Raw genomic sequence first — 16,032 nt, forward strand, 5'->3', positions numbered from 1 at the left:
AGGTACAGGGCCTTCCATTCTCAGCTTTCTAACCTACTGCCCTTTACCCTTGGCCCCCCTTAAACCCTCTCCTTTCACTGCCCAGTAACTGGTAAAAAGGACACATGGCTCCAGGGACACATACTTTAAGGTGAAGACTAACAAAATGGATATTTAGCTTGTATGTGGATTGTCAACATTCAGATATTTTATAAGATGAGGACAGTGGGAATGATGGGGACTTCTAATTAGACAGTTCATCTTTTTTCTTTTCCCTCCCCCAGATTATCAGAGTACAATCATCTTGAGAAAGGTTCAGTGGGAGAAAATCAAGAAGGTGTGTCTGAGGCATAGCTCAGTGACAGACACCCGCCTAGATGATGGAGAAGGATGATCTTGGACAGTAATCTCAGGGCAAGGCCCACACTGGTTAGTAGCAGCCTCCTGTGCATTAGAAAAACCATCTAATTTTGCCGATTGCTTTAGCAGTACAGACTGCTTTGGCAATGATATAGCTGACTTTCCATAAACTAAATAAACTAAACCTACAGCTCCAGGGTTTTGAGACTAGACAAAAGCACTTATCAAGAAAGAGAGCCAGCAGAGTTATATTCAGATTCTCACTGGTTCATTTTCCTAATACTTGGAATTTAACTGACCTGACTCATGGAAGAGAGCCAGGTAATCAAGAACCGCACCGGAAGCCGCAGCCTCTGGGGATAGACTTTTGGAGAGTGAGGAAAGGCTGACAAAGCATCCACAGGTCTGTTCCCCATGGTTTCAGCAAAACTAAAAGAGACCACTGAACAGCACCTGCAGTTTGTCAATGGCAATGTCCCAGTGTCAGCTGCGACTCAGTAGTGAGTGTGGCAGGCTAACAGCAGCAGGGAAACCTGGTGAGAGAGGGTGCTTAAGAAGGCCATGCTGTCTTGTAACTCACTTGTAAATTTGATGGGAGACTGCTAACCTGACCATTTGTACCAGGAAAAGAGGACAGAGCGACGCTGCTGTAACAAACCTCTTTGTTCTCATTTTATCATTCTAGGGAGCAAGATTTTTCAGAGTCTTTACAACTTGTGCTACAGAACAGGATGCTGACCTTCATCTCATCTTAGCAATTCATACATCTTAGGATCCTTGAACCAGCTGGGGAGGAATCATTCATCCTACGAGATGCTTTTCCAATAAAATTTCATTTTTTTCTCTAAAACCTGGAGTGCATTTATTGGTTTGATTAAATCTATATTATTGTTATCTTGGAAAATGTACATCACTTAGTATAAGATCACAAAAACAATTTCAAATGAATTGAAATATACAGTGTTCTGCTGCAAACGTCACTAAAACACCAAGTGTAAAGATACATCACAGGAGGCCAGAGAAATGGCTCAGCAGAGACAGGCATGAAGCACATAAGCCTGGAGACCCGAGCTTGAACCCAAGAGGTTGTCTTCTGACTTCATACTCAAATGGTGCCGTGCGTGTGCGCGCGCACACACACACACACACACACACACACACACACACACACACACACACACACAGAGAGAGAGAGAGAGAGCGCACACATACCAAAAATAACCTTAAATTTCTTATGAAGACTCTGTCAGACTTTAAATGTAAATGTATACAAAGCTTTTAGAAAATTCTCTTAGGAGGTATGTAAACAAAAAGCTTGAACACCACTATTCTAGTCAGCACAGCGTCACTCACAGGGGGATTGCTCAGTCTGTGGCCAGGAATGGGATGCAGGTGTCTCCCTGAGGGGTAAGCAGATAGAGAGAAGCACACTGCCTTCTAAGTGGTGAGAAGGCCTCGTGGACAGGTGCCAGAGATCCACTGTCAGGGTGTGTTTCTGTGGACAGGTGCCAGACATCCACACAGAGTGTGTTTCTGTAGACAGGTGTCAGACATCCACTGTGAGGGTGTGTTTCTGTGGACAGGTGTCAGACATCCACACAGAGTGTGTTTCTGTAGACAGGTGCCAGACATCCACTGTCAGGGTGTGTTTCTGTGGACAGGTGTCTGTGGACAGGTGTCAGACATCTACTGTCAGGGTGTGTTTCTGTGGACAGGTGCCAGAGATCCACTGTCAGGGTGTGTTTCTGTGGACAGGTGCCAGAGATCCACTGTCAGGGTGTGTTTCTGTGGACAGGTGCCAGAGATCCACTGTCAGGGTGTGTTTCTGTGGACAGGTGTCTGTGGACAGGTGTCAGACATCCACACAGAGTGTGTTTCTGTGGAGAGGCTTCCTAGTTCCCATGTACCATGCAAGCAGCCACTGGTGTGACCAGATTGAGTTGTGATGGTGCTTGTAGCTTTCAGCAGTGATTTGTTAAGACTGTGGAGGCCCGACTCACCCTGCAGTGGGTGGCTTTGCAGTCCTCTGCCATGAGAACAACAGGATTCCTGCCAAGAGGCTGGCCCATGATCACAGGATGCACTAGTGATAGTATTTGAACTTGTAATTTCTGCACTTGAACCCTGGCTCCACTAGCTGTGTGACCTGGGCAAACTGAAAACTGCTTGCCTTCTCTTAAGACTTCTCACTTGGAAAATGGAACTGAGGCTGGTGAACTCCTGACTGAATGAGAGAACCAGTAAGTGCTGCACAGAGAAGCATCCACTCTGCAGAAAACTTAGGCCTTTGTGAAGTAGCAGAAGCCCCAGGTTAGCCCAGCAGTCTGCATGCAAGAAGCCACCACATTGAAATCATAACCATGTGTAATTAAAGCCCTTTGCCTGCAATTATAGAAGAAAAATGCCTCTTCTCTCATAAAGTGGGGTACAAGAGAGTAGATTCTTCTCTGATCGAAGCTTGGGAGAAAATCTAAGCAATCCCATGTAACTCAAATGACTGTAAGATTTTCAGACTCTTATTTTTATATAAATGCAAAAGTGCTGTGTATTGGTCATATAGAAGGCTGTTCTGAAAAAGAATAGCAGGTCAGAGTCAGTCTGGAGTCACATTGACACTGCTGAACTCAATATTAAATAAGATGGAGGGAGACCTGCCAGACAATTCACCTATGCCTCATCTACTCTCCATCAGTCAAAGGTCAGTGAACTGTCAGGGTGGCAATTCCTCATGAGAATCAACTCTTTTTTGTTGATATCCCTTAACACCGTGGTTCTCAACCTTCTTAATGCTGTGACCCTTTAACACAGTTCCTCACGTTGTGGTGACCTGTAACCATAAAATTATTTCATTGCTACTTTATAACTGCAATTTTGCTACTGTTATGAATTGTAAGGTAAATATCTGATATGTGACTCCCAAAGGGGTCACAACCCACATGTTGAGAACCACTGCTGTAACAGACCATCAATCACTTAATTTGCACTTTATTCCTCAGAAAAAAGGCACTCACCAAAATCAGCCTGGCCTTTTGCCAGGCAGTGAGCAGTAAGCACACCTTCATCACCTGGGGGTGGAGTCTTCACATAGGAAAAGGGTGGATTTGAGAACGCAACAGGCTGAGAGAACTGGCCAGGTCAGGGCAGCTACAGCTCCCGCCGTGACACAGACTGTTTCGAGTGCTCTGCATGAATTCTCTTTTGAGCCCCCCCAGTTCCCTCTGTTGTAGCTTCACTTCACAGATGGGGAAACTGAGCATCATAAGGAACTTGCCAAGAACACACAAATGGCATAATTAGAATATAGCCAGGTCACAGACCCTAGGCCTTCCACTTTTGACACCACATTACATTGTCAAAACAGTGACTTAATGTTTTAACATCTAGGCTAATAGGGTTTCCCATACATATATGTTTTTATACACACAGACTTTCTAAAAAGTAAGTTAATAATTCATTATAGACAGTGATGGGAGCAAGACCTTTTTTTTTTTTCTGCCTCCAAACTTACACACATTACCTATACAAAAATATATTATGCAAAATCCCCAGAGTCACTGGCTTGTAGGCTGGAACAGACCCTGTCGTTTTATGGGCTAGGGCAGACCAAGGCAGAAAAGGGAACAGCCTTTCCTGAGGCCACCCAAGTAGGAAGAGCCTAGGGCATAGCCAGAGCTCTGGACTTGAGTTGTAGGGTTTTCTGTACCCTCTTGACTGTTCCCACTGTGGCTGCCTCAACTGTCACACTGGAGATTTTCAAAACCTTCCAATTATATAGAATTGAGGGAGGACATTATGATTTGGATGTCAAGTGTTGACACTTGACAAACACCAACTCTCCTTCAGTGCAAGTGTTTTAGCATGTCTCTGAGGTGAGGTGGGCTGCGCATGCCCCTGGAAAGGTGATTTTCAGGATGTTCCACAGCAACATGGAGATGCCAGGTCCTCCATCGTTGCTGGGAGCTGACACAATTTACATTAAACAAATGTTTTGAAAATTAGCTGTTCATGGTTCCAATTTCAGCCTCCCCCAGGGTTTAATGTCAGCCAAATACTGGTACAGTAAGCAGACAATGTGTTTTATTGTGTGGAAGAAAAACAGACCACCATCACAGGCTCCCTGCTTTTGTAATCAAAGGAGAAGTTGAGTGTTCAAGTGATTATTGACATATGGTTATTAGGAACATAGCTACTAGAGACTGGAACCCCCCCCACACACACACACACACTCATATTCACACACACATATATACACTCATACACATGCCACACACATACAAATCCACTCATACACAACACACACACAAAGTATATTCGCACCACACACACTTGAAAATACACACATTTACACAAATATACTCACATCACATACACACAAAAATACACTCATACACACACCACACACACAAATACATTCACACATATACACACATCACAGACACACACAAATATATGCATCACACAAATATATGCATCACACAAATCATACACACACACCAGACACTCAACCTATGACAGAAGGAGAGAGAGCAAGGCTTGATCAGGTTCGCTGTAGGCCCTGGCATCTCAAGATCTGTTCAGATGGTACAACTTGAGTGCATGAAAGAGGGTAAGGACCAAACTCAACACATGGTCCACCCTGCTGTGCCAGCACCTAATTCCAGGGCCTTGCTGTGGGCATCCAGGCCCCAGGGTCCATTTTTAAGGGAGAGGAGGCTTAGCTTCTCTGTGCTTCTTCTGACATCCCAAAGGGCCACCCTGGCACTTGTCCTGCTTCCTCTGCCCTGCCCTTCCTCCTGACTGCAAGCAGAAAGAGGGAAGGGAACCTCCAACCTGCTCACTTTACAGTTAGCAGAAATGAACAAGGCATTCTGTGAAGTCCTGCCCTGCCTGCCCCACCTCTTCCAGAACTCCTGAGCAAGGCAGAATGCAAGTATCTAGAAATACTAGCTGCTCAGGTTAGGGTTATCTTTCCAGGAACGTGGAACAATTCTGGGCCTTGGAAAGGTATTTATTTAGATTTTGATTTCATAGCAGTGTTGTTTATACCCACAATTGTGTGTGAGGAGACAGACAGCACCTTCTCCCCAACTAACACAAACTCCAAAACAACGTGAACAGATGAGGATTTTTTTGCTCTTTCCCATCAAAGTAACCCTAAGTCATGCTACTGAGAGGGTTTTCCTCTCCACAGATCAGCGTCTAGGACATTACTTTCCAGTGAAGCTAGGTCTGTGAGGAACTGCCTGAAGACTGTCTTGACTGAAGCAAGTGTTCCGAACGACAGCTGGTCTGGAGTGCTCCTGCTACAGCACACCCAAAGGAGGACATATCGCCATGGCAACACAAAGAGATTGTACAACTCAGCATCAAAGCCTGCAGGCAGATGGCCACTCTGAGGACTGTATGGTGGCTGATCTCTGGCACAAGGAAACCTTTCCAAAGGCTCTTGCATCTACGTGGGAGACCAGGTATAGAAGGTGTAGGGCTGGGCTACCACCCACCTCTATCTGCTCCCTGGATACCCACTACCCATCATCCCCAAGTCCCAAGGGGTTCAGTCCTCCAACTGTGGCCAGGTTCCGTAAGACACTCCTGGCTAGCCAGTGAGTAGGGCTCCCACATGTTCCTGTCATCAGTTTCCTGATGGCGATCAGCTCTGAAAAGGGCTGAGAGGTCCCCATGACCTCACTTATCCCATCCCACACATCCTGCCAGGTCCCATACCTTAGACTTCCGGGCCCCTTTTTTGCCTCCTGTTTTCTTAGCCACTGGCTTCTTCTGGGATGGAGACTTGGCCTTTTTGGCTGGTGGAGGCGTGATGATGGCTTCCAACTTTCCCTTGGATCCTCGCTTCTTTGCTAGCAACTCAGGATGGATATTCGGCAACACACCCCCACTGGCTATGGTGACTCCTTTTAGCAGCTTGCAGGAAAACCAAAGTCACAGGTAGTGAGCCACACCACCCTGCTCCAGGAGTGTCCTGCCTCATTCAAGAAGTCAGCCCTGCTCACACATATCACTCTCTGAGATGGTTCAGCTCCTACGTCTGTGGCAGCTACAAGCATAGAGACAGGACTCAGACTATACAAGGATAGAGTCCTTGAGTCCTCACTTGGTTTCAATTTACACTGTCATTTCTCCCAGGAGAGCTAGCACCCTGGTCATCTCCCGACCCCACTCCCAGGGAAACCCCAACAGACAAAAAGCTGCTCAAGGTCTTGTCAGCCACCGAGGCCTCTAAGGGTAGTCCGAGTACATGCCAGCATGCTTAGGGGCGGGCTGGAGAATAAGGGTAGTCTGAGTGTGTGCCGGCTTGCTTGGGGGCAGGCTGGAGAGCCCCATACCTGGTTCAGCTCCTCATCGTTGGCCACAGCTAACAGGATGTGCCGGGGAGTGACCCGTCCCTTCTTGTTGTCTCTTGCTGCATTGCCAGCCAGCTCCAGGATCTCAGCTGTAGGGCAGAGAAGGGCATGTGGTCACTTCAGGGCATGTGGAAACTCACGAATGGCCCCATACTCCAATCATAGCGCAGGAATGGGCACCAAGAATTGGCTGGTTCAGGAAGCAGCTAACAGAGGTAAGAAGCTACAGGTATGTTTTGTAAGCAGTACTTCTGGGAAAACCAGGAAAAGATTTAATAGAAAGGGTGGGTAGGCTAAAGATTCCACCTTTTGTTTTGAAAATGGAGAGGTTGGGGGGATGGGGACCAATGGAAGGCCACTGAGAAAGTTCATGGTGGGACTATGATATAAACTAGCTCTGGCTCCCACTTCCCAGAATGTGAGGGTGCTTGGAGTGGGCATGGCCAGAAGCACGCAATACCTGCATGACAGGTAATGCATCATCCACTTGTAAAATTCAAGGGGAGGGGGCTTGATACAGACAGCGCTTGAGAAATCTTTGATGCCTGAATCAAGGAAGAACACCTGCACATTTGCATTTGAAATCAGGAAGCTGTGACTAGACTCAAAAGGTCAATGTCACAGTAATATAAAACAAAAGGGTAGGGATACTGCAAACTGAAAAGAGCAGAGGCAGAACCAACTGCAATGTATTCCTTTGATGGGATCCTCTAAAGTCGTCATTCTGGAGGCAAGTGAAGAGGTCTGAACATGGCAGTCAGACCCTAGGAATTAGCTTTCCTAAACTGGACAGTAGCATGGCCAATCTAGAGGGAACAGACTTGTTCTTAAGGAATTTACGCTGTGGCTAGAGACAGCTCAACAGCTAGGAGCACTGGCTAGTCTTCCAAAGGACCTAGGTTCAGTTCCCAGCACCACAGGGCAGCTCAAAACCACTTGTAACTCCAGTTCCTGGAATCTGACATCATCTTCTGGCCTCTGCTTGTACTGCATGCACAATACACACATGCAGGCAAACACTCATACACATAAAATGAAAATAAACAAAAATAAAGAAGGAAATTCATGCTGGTATTTAGGAATGGGGCATCTTGATGTTGTCTTGAGAGCACAGAGAACATGGCAAAGTGTGGCAGCTGCTGTTACATCTGCATGTGGTCAGAGTCCCTCTTTCCAAGGACTCCTGTCCTTTGTAACATGTAGGGACCTGAACTTTACAGACCTCAGGTGACATGTCTAAGTGAAATAAGCCAGGCACAAAAAAAAAAAATAAATAAATAAATACTGTAAGAGCTTACTAAGATACCAGATCTAAAGAAGTTTAATTTAGAAGTCAAGGCTGGAGTGGGGTGCAATGAAGGGGAAAGGATGGTCAGAGGGTACTGAGATTCAGTTATATTTTAGGGAAGTCTTAATGCATACCCAGAACGGTGACCACAGTTGATAATACCATGAATTCCCTAATCACTAACATATATTTTAAATGTTCTCCAAACCTAAACACAGGAACATGAAGGACAAGTATGTTAACCAGGTTAACTACCTAGTCTACTAAATAGGCACGTTCCAAAGCAGCACTGTACCCTGTAGTATATAGATTGTTATTTATCTAGTAAGAATAATACAATAGTTTGTCCAGCATTTGTGTGTCTACAATTTCTCTGAAGAAAAAGTCATGATGAGGAGTGAAACAAGACGGGGCTGATTATAACCTGTGTCTGATGCTTTAAAGTCTTTTCCTGCCCTTGGAGGTGATCTCACTGGGTAAAAGACAGATCTTCCACCATTATCAGTGGCACTGGGAAGTGCCCTCTGTCAAGAGACCCCTCCCAACTCCCTGCTCAGCAATCCAGTTCCCTTGGTAACTTGCCCATCTCCTCCTGACTCCTCACTGTCTTCATGAAATGTGCAGACTGTTCCTGAATGTATCAACTGTTCTGTGGGTCTGTCTGTGATGCCCTTCTGCTGGCACTAAACAAGGTCTAATATTCCAGATATGCTGTATGTTCTAGATCACCCTGACAAAGCCAGTGTTTGAGCACATCTTAGAATAAGCAGATAAACTGGTAGCTGTGTGGAACTGTGCCTGAAACTTAGAATACTCAGGGTTGTCTATTGTGCTTGCTTTGAGATAGTCTTACTTTGGTCTCAGACTTAGTACGGAGCCAGGCTAGACTCAAATCTGTGACTCTCCTGCCTCAGTCTCTTGAGAGCTAGATGAGTGCATGCACCATCACACTTGAGATGGTGTGTATGTTTTTGAGATTAACAACTAAGCCCCACGCAAAAACTTGCTACCTATGTGTAAAGATGAGTGTGCTTGGCCCCTCATGAACACTTTCATAATGACAATGGGGTGGAGAAAGGGAATCAGTTACACTTGGAGCTGCAGGTCACCTTCCCTAACTCCAGGAAATCATTTTGCTCAGTCATCACAGAGACAAATAGCTGTGTTTGAGAAGGGACGCAAAGGGACTGAGGAAGGAGATCAACTCGAGCTGCACAGGCCAGAGCTCTAGAGAGTACAGATGCTGGGCAGGGAGACTGGCCAGTACCTGCCGACACTACCTGGAGAAAGGCTTACCTTTCCCACCTTAGCCTCACAGGCTGTTCTCCAACCTCAGTGCAGCACAGTTTCTCAGGATTTCGAGAACCATTCTCCCAAAAGTTTCCTATAACTGTTCACAGGCCCTCTCTTTCAAACGAAGAGGTGACCTGTAGTGCATCAGACACAGGGGTCACGGATGCAGAAATGCCTGCTTGTGATTCAGTAGGGCCTCAGACTCCTGTTCGTGTGGTGTAGGTAGCACATCCTACCCACACACAACTCAACAGTTGGCAAAGTAGGTGCCTGAGGCCCACAAGAGTAGACTCTGGAAGTAAAGGGGTGAGAGAAGAGCCTACCAGAGCAGTCCCAGGGCTGGAACTCAGCACTTAGGAAGGCTTAAGAGTGGCCTCTGGCATCATGGAGCCATGGAGCCATTTTTAAAAGCTTCCTAGTGCTAGCACACTCCCCTTTTAAGCCCTTCCCCCTTCTATGGGGCTGTAGGGAGGAGGAGCCTTTAGTCTTGGGAGCCAGGGCGTGCAGACAGCGGCTGGGAGGTTACAGTCTGCTGACCCTGACGTGCTAATAAAAGCCTTACCTGCTCATTATTAAAAACAGGGAACATCAGGTGTCTACAATGGTGGGCTGTTTTCCTAAATCCTTAAGCCCACCTCATGACAAGCAAATCATGTGGGAATAGTTTCTGGAGAAGAAGCCTGTTTCCTCTTCTTGCAGGGGTCCCAACAGAAGGCTTCCCCAGGCAGAGGTAGGGAGAAGGAGAGGTGTGGTCTCTCTGGGTTTTTGACTTTTTTTGTATTTTGTTTCCAAAACTGTCCTCAATTCTCTGGGCAGGGAAATGATAGAAATGAAGATGAAACCCTGAGTGGTGTGGGCTGCTGGCTTAGGTGGAAAAGGCGGTATGTGAGGAATGGAAAGAAAGCAGCTGAGTGCTTCAGAAGCAAGCACCAGAGGTGGGGGGGGGCACGCTGACCCCACAGACCCGAGAACACCAGCTTCCATTAGCCTGCCCATGTCTGATGTGTGGCTCCAGTGTCAATGGCTTTAGTTTTCCCTTGGAAAAGCCTGGCACACTGCCAACTCAGCTGGACTCGGGGCTGCCAGCCTGGAGTCCTGTGGGGATGGCTATGAGAGGTGAGGTGGGCGGCAGATCTGGGAATGGGACCTCCTGGGAAAGAGCAGGGTAAGGGTGTCACTCTTTTGCCTTGTGTACCCATCAGCTGAAGTCCAAGGCTTCCTTTCTGCAAAACCCAGCAATGTGCATAGGTCGAGATGAATGTCCAGCCCAGGTTCCTACCACCAAGGAGTGGGCCCTGCACTCTGCAGGGAGGAAGCAGGCGCTGTACCCATTGCAACAGAAAGGTGGGGCTCAGGGAGACTCCAGCACACTGGTAAGTACTGTAGCTTGTTTACTCTCGTGTTTTTCCAGATGGATAGTAACCATAGGAACACTATCATCAGGGGACATACAAGACAGAGTACCTCCAAGACACACCTTTTACAAGAAACATGGTCCACACCCGGACCTGCCTCCACACTGCACTGGGCAGAGGGCCTGGGCGTTTTACAACAGTGAGAACAAGGACACGTCCTGACTGCTAAGGAAGCAGGAACCACACTGTGCCACTGTGCGTTTGTCTGGCCCTTGCTGAGCAGCAGGATTCCCTCTGTGCTTCAGCCTAGCCCAGTTTTAGAAACAGTGATAAAGTAAGAGAGGGCTGCCTGCTGCATGGAGGAAGAGAGATACAGACCGTCAGCCACTCAACAAGACAGAGCGGTCCCTGCCTGCTCTTCAGGGGACACTGGCCTTATACAAGGGGAGAGAATAGCTGTTCTGAGACTGTGACAGGGCATCAACACCACAGGGAGAAGGCCTGAGGTCTGTTCTTCAATGTGACCCTCTCCTTGGTAAGTTACATAGAGGGCAGGACCATGGAGGCCCTGAGCCGTAGGGCAACTCCTGTGACTGCATCCCCATGGTTTCTGGGGCTCAGTCCCTACACCCTTCCTCCGAGTGCTAATTAGGAGCTACATCCTAGAGGCTACAACCAACAAAATAAAAGGGAACCTCTGAGAAACCATGGGAGGTTTGCAATGGGAGCCTTGGGAGGGAAGAAACAGAAGCCCTCTCCAGGCCTTCACCCCTGGAACATTCTTCCTGGCCAGATACAAGCTAACATTTATGGCTAATGACCAACACTGGCCTGGTTTGGGGCCCAGAGTGCATGAGGTCAGGTCCAGAGAGGATTATAAATATGGTAAAAGTTCTCCAGGCAGAACCGCTGTGTGAGGCTCGCTGCTGGGTACTTTGGTAGCTGTTCTTTTAATATTGTTTTAAGATCTGACTTGAAAGACACCCGAGCACCCCACTCTCGGCCAGGTCTAGCATTAAGACAACCAGAGAGCAACTGGCTTGTAGTGGCCAGGACTGGTGATGTGGCCTTTTCTCCTCAGAGCCCAAAGCTCCCAAGCCTCAGTGAACACAATGGTTTTAGGGCAACATGACAAGATTCCCACTGCCTTCGACAAGGCCGTGACTTGTCAGCCATTTCATCTCTGGGACAGCTGGCTGAGCAGGAATGCTTCTGACAGCCCCACCTCTCAATTTTACCCCGAGCCCAAAGGTTGAGAATCTGACTCTCCCCCTCCCCACCACACAGCATCTCGACTGAACCGACTCTGCTATATGGAAGCGTTTCGTCTACCTTACTTCAGGGAGATGAAGTCATGGCTTGTGGAATTAGATTCTAACAGCTAACAGGTGATGTAGTGAGGCTGAGCCAAACTCTAAACACAAACCTTGCAATAGGAAAGAATCTGGGGCTTTTACGGAGCTGTTTGAAGCATCTCGTCTAACAAAAGAAAGATTGAAAGTAACAATCAGAAATCAAAGAAAGCAAATATGCACATAATCCCAAGGAGAATACCGTTACCTGCTACAGAGCCAAAAACATGACAAGGAATCTGCTTACTGTACTTCTTTTGAGTCCTCAGCCCTCCACTGACTTCACTAAGTTCAGAATTGGGACACCATTCCAGAAGGCCTTAACCCAGTCAACCCCAACTGGAGGGTGACTGCAATGAGCTTCCTGTGCTCTGACCACACCATGGCCCTCTCCAATTCCCTCAGTGACCTGGAGTGTCTGCTGCCATGTCCGCCACATGTCCACTGCTTTCCAGGTGCATCATGGCTGCTGTCCTTCGCTGCAGGCCAACTGCAATGGTGGAAGTCAAGCTTCCATCTGCAAAGGTGAAGGAGGGGTTCCTGCTATTGGAGCTACTCAAGCACTGGCCTTGACAGGCGGGTCTCTTCTGTTAATATGCATGTCTTTTTAAAACATGCTTGTGACTCTGACATATGAAGAATGAGTGTCCAGTGGAACATACTTCAGAGACTCCCAAAGTAGACTACAGTTCTGCCTTACTGGTAGTCTTTGTGGGACTGGACCAGATGCCACCTGGTTCACAGAGCCGACAGCAGGGATGAGCTTGAGTGGGCCTTGTGGGAAGCAGTAGGTAGTTCACCTTAAAAAGTCGTTGTATCAACACAATCTACAATGCCTGCATAGCCCTTATTTCGTGTAATACCCAGTTCCTCTGAGAGCCTGGGGCCAGCTGAGGGCGGGCTCTGGGACAGGCCAACAACAGGGAGCGAAGGACAGCAGCCATGATGCACGGTGGCTGGCCAGGTCTGCCGTCAGGTGTGGAGATTTGAATCTTAGCTCCTGTGACTGCTGTCAGCCATGGCAAGACAACACCCAGCCTCAGTTTCCCACTCTATAGAACAGGATTGGGGTTACCTCAGAGGTCTGTAAGGGCTGAGGTACTAAGTAAAATGCTTAGCAGATGCTGTAAATGTAAGCTCTGTATACTAAGGCTACAATCTCATGAAGAAGAGGGGAGGAGAGGGAGGGATAAAGGAAGGGTGGTGGGTGGAGCAGTAAGGAAGGAGCTAGCAGTAAGGCAGCCTTGATTTCAAGGGCAAGAAACTAGACTTCCTTCTCCTGGTTTCTCCCATCTAAGTAACTAGGTGGACAGCCGTGTATGAAAAGCAAAAGCAGGAGAAAAGCAACAGAAAGCCTGGTGTTTTCTCCCCAGCAGTTTTACCCTTTGCTGTTACACTTAACAGTTTACATATGTTTGAAAAATGCACTTGAACTCTATTAACCTCTGTCCTGCCAGACCTGCCTTGATAGAACACAGCACCCCCAGGCAGCCATGCAGGCCGGCTCTGCCTTGGAATGGGGTCTGGGACTTTCATCTGACCCCAGCAGGGGGCACCATGGCAGGGCAGAAGCAGGGCCAGCTGCTGGGGCTACAGAGCTCCTGGGAGGAGGAGGGAAAGAAGGCGGTCTAAGTAAACCTGTTCTACCCCAGCCTTCACAGCACCAATCACTTACTTTCAAGGTCTCTAAATTAATTTACAAGGAAATGGTTAACGTGTATGTTTGTTTTAATATGGAAAACCACAGCCATTTGTTCTTAATTCAGCCCAAAGGGGTGAACAATCAGATGTCTGCTGAAATGAAATGATTTAGAGCATAATGTAAAGAGGAAGTTCATTTAAAAAGCCCCTACTTGGTACCACTTTCCAGATGGACTTCTAAAGGGAAAACCAGGCACAGAGCAGCAAACTGCGTTGCTGTGGGGCAACAGCTTCGATACACACTCACACGGGCAGCCTGGCTAATGAGGAACCAGAAGCAGAGACAAGTCGGGGAACATAGGAATCAAAACAAGGGCCAGGCAGTGGTGGCACACGCCTTTAATCCCAGCACTCGGGAGGCAGAGCCAGGCGGATCTCTGTGAGTTGGAGGCCAGCCTGGACTCAAAAGCTAGTTCCAGGAAAGGCGCAAAGCTACATAGAAAAACCAAAAAGAAAGAAAGAAATCAAAAGAGGAGTGAGTGCAGAGTGCCACTGCCCCATGCTGTCTCAGCATCTCAGCACCTTAGACTCCGCCTCCAGGTCTGCCGCAGTCTTCTCACAGCAGGGCTGCTAGCACAGGGAACTTCGGGTTGTTCTCCATGGCAGAGTGTTTCTAGAAGGGTGGCAGAAGCAGCAGAGTGCCACAAAAGGAAGGACCCCAAGAGGGCCTGTCTGGGGCCACCCTCAACTAGCACCAACTTCGTCCTGCCAGTGGATTTCTGAGGCTGAGGGTCACTGTCTAGGCACATCTGCATATGCTCTACATACACCCAGCACTCCATTCTCCCCTCTTTGAGGAGCCAAAGAAAGGACATGGGTCCAGAAGTCTCTTGCCCTCCAATGTGTCCCCAGCACCCCTGAGCAACACAACCTTGCACACCGACTGCGCAGGCCTTCCATCTGAGGCCTATGGGGCTCCTCCTGAGGCTCTTGGCTGTGCAGAAGCTCCCTAGCAACCTGCTTCTTCTGCAGCTGCCAGCATGGGCCAGGTCCTTCCTGAAAGCCCAGCACAGGTCACTCCAAGGACTACCTCCTCCTTGCTCCTTCCTACCATCTCCCACTCATGCTCTGGACTCCTCTCACCCTTGGCCTTGTACCTGTCATCCTCCAGTCTCTTCTTGCTGCAGGACCTCTGTTTCCTTGCCCCACATCAGGCCACAGAAGTGTCTCCCTCCCCTGGAGGTCCTTATGCACACTCTGACAGTTACATGTGACTACTCTAGAGCCTGCTCCCTCAGGCTCAGCCTTCACTGACAACGAAGACTGGACATACACTAGTCCTCCTGAGGTGATCGGGCTACTTGAAACAAGGAAGTACCAAGTGGACTAGTGGTCCTGGTGCCCAGTTCTCTTCACTGCTGAGGCTCAGCCCCAGAAAAGCCTGGAGAGCTGCTCTCTGGGGAGATGACTTACTGTGCTGAGCAGCTCTGGAGGAGCTTGGGGTGGCTTGTAGAGTCAGTGTGCTGCCCTGTGTAAAACATTTCACCGGTGCCTGGCACACAGTTACGAGCTCCACAAACATCAAAAGCACTTGCCTGACAGTCAGCGAAGTATCATGACAAAGCAGTCTCTGAATCTAGACTAGAGACAAGTGGGAGCCTGAGGGAAGGACAAGGGTGTAAGGAAAATGGTGCTGCCTTGGGCAAGCTGTCCTCATTTTCTCAGCGAAGGCAGGCCCTGACGTTCAGCAGTCAGCACACAGGTTTATAAAGACAACAGATCTGTGTTCACCAAAGTCTACTTCAGCTCCTAGTCACTACAAGTAAAATCAATCACAACATAGGAAGGGCAATCATTAGCTATCTGCAGAGGGCCTGGGTTTCCAAATGGCTGCCAGCTGAAAGGGAGCCCTATGAGGAGTCAGGCTTCTATGAAGATCCAGAGCAGCCCCCTACAGACAGACAAGTGTAAGATCACACCGTGAGAGGACACTGGACACCCAGGAAGCTGCTGAAGGGGGCAGCTCTGGGGACCTGGGAACACACACTTTCCAGCATCTAAATGGATGATGCAATTGTCTAATAAGGAAGTGGCTGGGGTCGGAAGAGAAGGTAGAAAGGGAGGGATGGAAGGTAGGAACTAGGGCCAGAGCAGCAGGGGTGGAGTGCTGGCAAATCCAAGGAGGGTTATGTCATCTTCTTGGCAAGCAAACCTGGCAGGGGCTGTGGGAAGAGATAAGACAGAAAGGGGGAGGGGGCTCGGTGTGATTAACACCGTTCTGTTGGTCTTGCTGCAACTCATTATAGCTCTGAGAAATTCTCTTTTGTTTTTATGGTATTTAATTCTGGGTTGACTAGACATAAGAACCAAGAGAGCAAGAGCACTGTAAATTTCTCTCATTG

At 48.1% G+C, this 16,032-nt stretch overlaps 1 protein-coding gene across 4 annotated transcripts in view; it reads right to left on the minus strand.

Annotated features, from left to right (window-relative positions):
• The window catches only part of LOC118584240 (core histone macro-H2A.1), a 65,911-nt gene that overhangs the window by 24,424 nt on the left and 25,455 nt on the right, over positions 1-16,032 (minus strand). For all 4 annotated transcript variants that reach the window (XM_036188348.1, XM_036188346.1, XM_036188347.1 and 1 more), the window contains exons 3-4: positions 6,684-6,790; positions 6,064-6,261 (exon numbers count right to left, since the gene is read on the minus strand). In XM_036188348.1, the coding sequence (XP_036044241.1) occupies positions 6,064-6,261; positions 6,684-6,790 (305 nt within the window). The remainder of the gene's footprint in view (positions 1-6,063; positions 6,262-6,683; positions 6,791-16,032) is intronic.

This window comes from Onychomys torridus, chromosome 5, assembly GCF_903995425.1.
Source record: "Onychomys torridus chromosome 5, mOncTor1.1, whole genome shotgun sequence".
Lineage (NCBI taxonomy): Eukaryota > Metazoa > Chordata > Mammalia > Rodentia > Cricetidae > Onychomys > Onychomys torridus.